The sequence below is a fragment of the Ziziphus jujuba genome, chromosome 11, assembly GCF_031755915.1.
Source record: "Ziziphus jujuba cultivar Dongzao chromosome 11, ASM3175591v1".
Lineage (NCBI taxonomy): Eukaryota > Viridiplantae > Streptophyta > Magnoliopsida > Rosales > Rhamnaceae > Ziziphus > Ziziphus jujuba.
This window is the reverse complement of record NC_083389.1, coordinates 6,595,029-6,602,336: the sequence shown is the minus strand read 5'-3', so window position 1 is coordinate 6,602,336 and position 7,308 is coordinate 6,595,029. Positions and strand designations below refer to the sequence as shown.

The 7,308-nt window shown below is 40.6% G+C and overlaps 1 protein-coding gene across 1 annotated transcript; it reads left to right on the top strand.

The window, feature by feature from the left end:
- Nucleotides 1-872: 872 nt before the first annotated feature.
- Nucleotides 873-4,250, top strand: LOC107431856 (leucine-rich repeat extensin-like protein 4). The gene has a single exon (XM_025079524.3). It carries the CDS (start codon nt 1,305-1,307, stop codon nt 3,576-3,578), a length of 2,274 nt encoding a protein of 757 aa, XP_024935292.3. The 5' UTR covers nt 873-1,304; the 3' UTR covers nt 3,579-4,250.
- Nucleotides 4,251-7,308: the final 3,058 nt, after the last annotated feature.

The following is a 7,308-nucleotide window of genomic DNA, read 5'->3' as shown; positions in this document are numbered from 1 at the left end:
TATTTTGTAGAAGTTCCGATTGTGTAACATTATTAATGTATACAACAATACAAGAACTATATGGTATTGGAAATATAAAAAAATAAGTTATCTCAGCCAAAAAAATAAAATAAAAAATTAATGCTCTTCTAGTACCTTATATATAATTGAAAAAACAATTTGGATTTTGGCCAATCAACAATTATACAGGTAAAAAATAAAAAACTGGTGCAATAAATAAATGACAAGATGTTTATTAATTCGTGTAAAGAGGGAAAAATGGTGTGCAACCAAAAGCAGGAAATTGGGAATATAGCGGCCATAATTTCAGAAATAGAAACTAAAAAGCGAAAGGACAAATGTGGAATTTCACACACGGTTACTGGCAGTTCATTCACTCCCAAGAGCTATCTCTGATTCGACAAGTGCCAATTCCCACCCAAACAAACTCCCACCCTATTATTAAACACTGGCTCTTCTCTTTCTCATTCTCTCTCATCCACCTCCCGCTCTCAATATCTCGTGACATTTTCATAATATTCTCGTGAGAACAACCAATTACTACCTCTCATAATTTAATTATTTTCTTTAAAAGAAAAAAAGAGAAAATTTTTAACCGGCTCCCGCATGGGCCGGTTTCACCGGTCAACTCACTCTCACCGGAATTCCGCTCCACCGACTACTCACCCTAACAACTTCAATGCTCTTTTAAATAATGCTCAAATTATTATTAATAAAATAATTAATTTCAAATTAATTAAGACAGTTTTTCTTTTTTGGCTCTCCATTATTTTATTGGGTTTATTAGTTATTACAGTAGTTCTGTTACCTGTAGAGTGAATGCAAATTGGATTCAAAAGTATAAAAAGGGAGGCGATGAGAGTGGAATACAAAATAAATTAAAAAAAGAAAGAAAAGAAAAAACAAAAAAGAAAGAGAAAAGAGAAAAGAGAGAGAAAGAGAGAATATGGTGGGCTTTGAGCTGTGATTTAGCTGTCTTTTTGAAAGTATAATTTTTCTCACACTCACACATCTCCAAAATCCCTAGAAAAAACCCCATTGCCCTCCAAACCATTTTCTCTCTCCTCAAGCCCCAACCCAAACACAATCTCTCTCCTTCCTCCCTCTCTCTCTCTCTCTCTCTCTCTCTCTCTCTCATATTGATTTTGCTCGTCTAGATCTCATCAAAGGTGGGAGGAACATTTCTTTTTTTTCTGCAAAAACCCATTTTGTATATTATCAATCAGGCTTTGAGAAAGTGGGGGAGTTGAAAGAAACACCAACAAAAAAAAGTGGCATTTAGAGCATCAGATGTCGCATGTGAGATGAAGAAGAAGACCCATTTTAACGCCCATTTTGGTACTACCTCACTTGCCATTGCTTTGTTCTTCCTCGGCACAGCTCTGTGTGTCTGTGCCTCCGAGAAAGAACCCTTTATCGGCCATGGAAGTCTCACCGACGTCGAAGCCTCTTACATCAAGCAGCGACAGCTTCTGTACTACAGGGATGAGTTTGGTGACAGGGGAGAGAATGTGACCGTTGACCCTTCTCTGGTTTTCGAGAACGACAGGATCAGAAATGCTTATATAGCATTGCAAGCTTGGAAACAAGCTATTCTTTCCGATCCTCGCAATCTTACCCTCGACTGGGTTGGATCTAATGTCTGCAACTACACTGGGGTTTTCTGTGCTCCAGCACTTGACAACCCGAAGATCCGAACAGTCGCGGGTATTGATCTCAACCACGGCGACATTGCCGGCTACCTACCGGAAGAGCTTGGGCTACTTGTGGATCTTGCATTGTTTCACATAAACACCAACAGGTTCTGTGGAACTGTGCCCCGCAAGTTCAAGAACCTGAAGCTGCTGTTTGAGTTGGATCTCAGTAACAACCGCTTTGCTGGGAAGTTCCCGGAAGTTGTTCTTCATCTTCCAACGCTCAAGTTCTTGGATCTGAGGTTCAATGAGTTTGAAGGGACTGTACCCAAAGAGCTGTTCGACAAGCCTTTGGACGCGATATTCATCAACCACAATCGCTTCGTGTTCGATCTGCCGGACAATTTCGGGAACTCGCCGGTGTCGGTCATCGTTCTTGCCAACAACAAATTCCATGGGTGTGTACCTTCGAGCCTCGGAAACATGTCGAATCTGAACGAGATTATCATGATGAACAATAATTTCCGATCATGTTTGCCGCCTGAGATTGGGTTGCTGAAGAATCTGACAGTGTTCGATGTGAGCTTCAACGAGTTGCTGGGTCCACTGCCCGACACATTTGGAGGGTTGGTGAGCTTGGAGCAGCTCAATGTGGCGCATAACATGCTGTCCGGGACCATCCCTGCAAGCATATGTTCGCTGCCCAATCTGCAGAACTTCACTTTCTCTTACAACTTCTTCACCGGCGAGCCTCCGGTTTGCTTCACCCTTAAGAGCTTCGATGATCGGAGGAATTGCTTGCGGGCGAGGCCGTTGCAGAGGTCGGCGGCACAATGTAAGTCGTTCTTGTCTCGGCCTGTGGATTGTGGTTCTTTTAGATGTAAACCTTTTGTTCCTTCTTTGCCTCCTCCTCCTCCACCTTCCCCTCCTATTCCTGTACCTTCCCCTCCTCTTCCACCTGTTGTCCTTCCTTCTCCCTCTCCTCCACCTATTTCTCCGCCTCCTCCGCCGCCACCATCTCCACCTCCACCTCCTCCACCATCACCATCTCCTCCACCTCCACCTCCACCGGTCTACTCACCACCTCCCCCACCTCCTTCTCCCCCACCACCTTCACCACCGCCGCCAGTTTATTCACCTCCACCACCACCGCCGCCGCCAGTTTACTCTCCACCACCACCTCCGCCTTCTCCGCCGCCTCCATCGCCTCCCCCACCATCCCCACCACCACCATTGCTCTACCCACCTCCCCCACCACCATCCCCTCCTCCCCCATCACCTCCTCCCCCATCACCTCCTCCGCCCTCACCAGTTCCAACTCCATACTGTATCCGTTCCCCACCACCACCGCCACCAAATTCGCCACCGCCTCCGCCGCCTTTGAATTCTCCACCCCCACCAACTCCTTACTATTACAACTCACCCCCACCCCCGCACCATTCACCCCCACCACCACATCATTCGCCGCCACCACCACACCACTCACCACCACCACCACCGCATTCACCACCTCCACCAATCTATCCCTACGAGTCGCCACCACCTCCACCGCCTGTACATTCTCCACCTCCCCCAGTTCATCACTCACCTCCACCACCATCACCGGTTCCCTGTATAGAGCCACCTCCACCTCCACCTCCACCTCCACCTCCTCCGTGTGTAGAGTATATACCACCACCGCCACCTCCAGTATATCACTCTCCCCCACCGCCGGTTCATGTCTTGCCTCCACCATCACCAACTCCCCCACCACCGCCAGTAGTCCATTACTACTCTCCTCCGCCAGTTCATTATAGCTCACCACCCCCACCACCGACAATTGAGTATCATTCTCCACCACCACCTTCTCCTTCCCCGCCACCACCAACTCCTGTATATGAGGGGCCATTGCCACCGATCGTCGGAGTTTCATATGCTTCACCTCCGCCACCACCTTTCTATTGATTCTTTTGAGAATTTTCCTCCTCTAACCTTTGCTCGACCAAAACAGAATTTACAATTAAAATGGCGGTAAACAATCTTCTTCTTCTTCTTCGTCTTTTTTTTTTTTTTTTTTTTTCCCCTTCCTTTCTTGTACTTGGGTCTCCGTCAACTCTTCTTTCTCTTCTGAGTTATTCTCATCGCTATTGGAGGAAGAATAAAATGATTGAAAAAAAAAAAAAGGGTCTTTGTGCAATTCTTGGGAAATCTATCACACCGGCAACGGTCTCTCTGCGGATTTCCATTCATTGTTTCGGGAAAACAGAGAAGAGTGAAAGCAAAGAGTGAGAGAGGTAAGAGGAGAAAATCTCTCCCCCATATTTATTTTAATTGTTATGGATATTTGAGTTGTGAAAAATAAAAAAAAATGGCAGAGAAAGAGTAGGTTGCAGAGAATGTGTATGTATAGGCATGAATTTGGAGACCATAAATTCAGGGCTCTACAAAGAACAGCAAGCAAGCACCTTCTGATGCTGCTGCTGTGGTTTGTGGGTTTTATTTGTTATATGTCTTTTTTTTTTTCTTCCCCCCCTTTATATCATACTTTTGTTTCTCTTTTTTCAATTTTATAGTGTAATCATGGAACATTTTACTTGTATTGATTTTTAGAATTCCAAATTCTTCCTTTCTCTTCTACTTTTGTCTCTAATTTTGTTTCTCTCAACATGATTGAAGCAAATATATGCATATGCCATTTGATTTTACCTTGTATATTTTGGTTAATCAAATGTAGTACGTTTGATTCTTGTAATTCAATAAGAAATTTCTTCTGGGTTTTCTTCTTCTACCTTTAATTTAATCACAAAACTCAACCAAATGTACCACATTTGATTCTTGTAATTCAATAAGAAATTTCTTCGGGGTTTTCTTCTTCTACCTTTAATTTAATCACAAAACTCTCAACTTTCTTTTTAAAATATCCGAATCCTCCTGCTGGTTCCACCTTATTTGGCATATGTTCCAGAGTTGAGATAATGAAATGAAATAATTTAGGTCGCTCCTCTATATTGGGAAATCCTTGTGCTTCCCTTCATAGTTCATGCTCCTTTGAGTAAACTCCCTTTCCTTCATCGTATTGAGTTGAATTTGTCAAGGCGATAAGTAATATGTTTTAAGGGAGGTTTCCTATATTTTCTATCGAGGCTGCACGTCCCAACTTTGATCTTGGTGGGACCTAAATGGGCACGAAAATACAAAATACCTCCACTCTCTCAGCCTTAATGGATGGGAAGGTGCTTATTTCAATTTCTGATCCAAAGTTTTCTAATTAGATTAATGTTGCTTGGGGATTAGTACCATGTGCGAGTTCCCTAACGTTTTGTTTGAAATTTTTGAAATTCAATTCAAACCGTATTCACGGGGCTCACATTTTCCGCTATTGGAATTTGGTGTATATTAATCTCGCCATGCTCCACATCAAAAGCTCCAAAGGATCTTATGCTTTCATGTCCACTCCTCAATTTTTTTAATGTTGTAAGCATCATTATGAATGGCATTGCTTGTTGACTGTTGTCCTTTTTTTTTAATTTAAACTTTCGCTTTACCTTGTTAAAGAGGTTTCCCTCCTTCCACAAACCTTTTTACATTTCCCTATTTAACAATCTATTCTCTTCCAAATACCACTTTTAAAATTGGAACTTTTTGAGTATTGTTTCGGTGGTAATTTCTCTTTCTTAGATGATGCTCTACTGTTTTTTACCCTTCTTTTTTGGTGGGTCAGGTTAGACAAATATCATAAAGCAAATTTAAATGCGACCAACAAATCTAATAATCAACATCCAAACCCACAATCACAACACTCCAGAGTTGCAATTTTTTTTTTTCTTTTTCTTTTGCTTTTTTTTTTTTTTTTTTTTTTTTTTGGGTGCCACCAAAGTTAATAAATCTTGAACTAAATTCAACAAACCTACCAATCAGTATCATGACACTATTGTACTAAAATGGACCTTTTTACCGTGGGTAGCCCAAAGAGTATTGTGTAATTGACCCTTTTGCACCACTATTGGTGATCTTGCTGTGCTGAGTGAATGCGGTGACCATTTTGCAAGTTATTTAGTTATTGCAGCTTCTCTTCCACAACCCCTTTACCAAAGCAACAACAACCCCTCTTAACTAGTTTATTGCAGACTGGTTAAGTTATCAAAGACTAGGACTTCTTCTTTCTGGAGTCTGGACCATGGAAGGCGATTCGATTTGGCTTTTGATTCAACGAGTGTGAAAGAGGTTTGTAAAATGGCCATAAAAATCAGCAAATGGTATTGTTGGGACTCCTACGCTTTGTCTATGAAAATGACAACCCAAAATCCCGAGGACCGTTTTCATTCTGCGGCCAGAGTCCTTTTCTGGCAAAGAATTGATTTTCTGGGTTTGTTATGGAAATTGGAGGAATGCATAACGAACAATTTTTCTTGGGGATTTTCTTATTCACACATCATGTCAGTTTCCACTTTTTCATTCTGGACAAAATTTTCTTTTGAAAAGTTTGGAAAGAGTAGTTTGCAGCTCTAACCCACGTATTTGATATTATCTATATTTAGAGGGGAGAGCATGTGCCGTGGCAATAAACTCCTTTATTTTTTAGCAACCGGTTTGGTTTCTAATTTCCCTTTTCCCAACGTATGCAATGTCACAAATCCGTACCCCCCAAAATATTTTTTTCTTTCCTCAATTTATTGAAATCAAGCATATATTGTATTTCCAGCAACGCCCATGTCATATGTATCAGTGTTATTATCATGTGGGAACGGATGCTTTCTATTAAGAAAAACTAATTGGCTCAACTTTCCCTCTAAATAGAAAGCATTTTGGGTCATTTTCTTTTCCTCAACTCCAATATGCAGTGGCTACAATTTCTCTCATTTTCATGTATGTTTCAGCCTAAGATTATACAGTTGGAATTAATATTTCCACCAATTGTACTATAAATATTCATAAAGAAGACTCATAAAGCTTCAATTCCACTTGTCTTTTTCTACCCAGTATATGAAAAATAAGATGCAAAGTTATCCCACCAAAGGATAGTGATGTTAATGGAAAGGGGCCCTCCTTGGATAACAATCACATGGGGTGTTAGGGCTTTTCACATTATATGTGTAATGCAAAAAAATTTTAATATGACAAGTTGGTTGACTTGTTTTTCATTACCTCAAAATGGGACATAACTACCATTTAATTAGGACTCTATGGACAGCCTGTGATTAGGTCAAATTTATTAATGGCATACAAAAAAAAAGTGATGCTTATGATATTGACCCCATCAAGCACATGAGAAAAATATAATTGAAAAAAAAAAAAGGGGGAAAAGCCCGCTTAACATGATTGATGATTTCTCTACCAAACCCTTATAAGTTGGACCTGATCTCTCTCACCGCTGCTTCTGCATTTCTTTATTTATAGAAAGACTATTCAATAATTGTTTGCTTACATATATATATATATATATATATATAGAAGAGAAACCTACAAACAAATAAAGTTTGAGAGAAAAAGGTAAAAGATGCATGGAAGCCACTTCAAGATGCCACTTTTAAAAAATATATATATTCCTTTTGAACGTTAGAGAATAGTTTTTTATACAACTTCTTCTTTTTCAAACTAAGAAACATAGGTGGAAGAGACAAAGTAATCAAATTTTAGAATGCCCTTTTTGTAAATATATTTATTAGGAGAGAGACAAAGCAAAATGGCCGGCGAT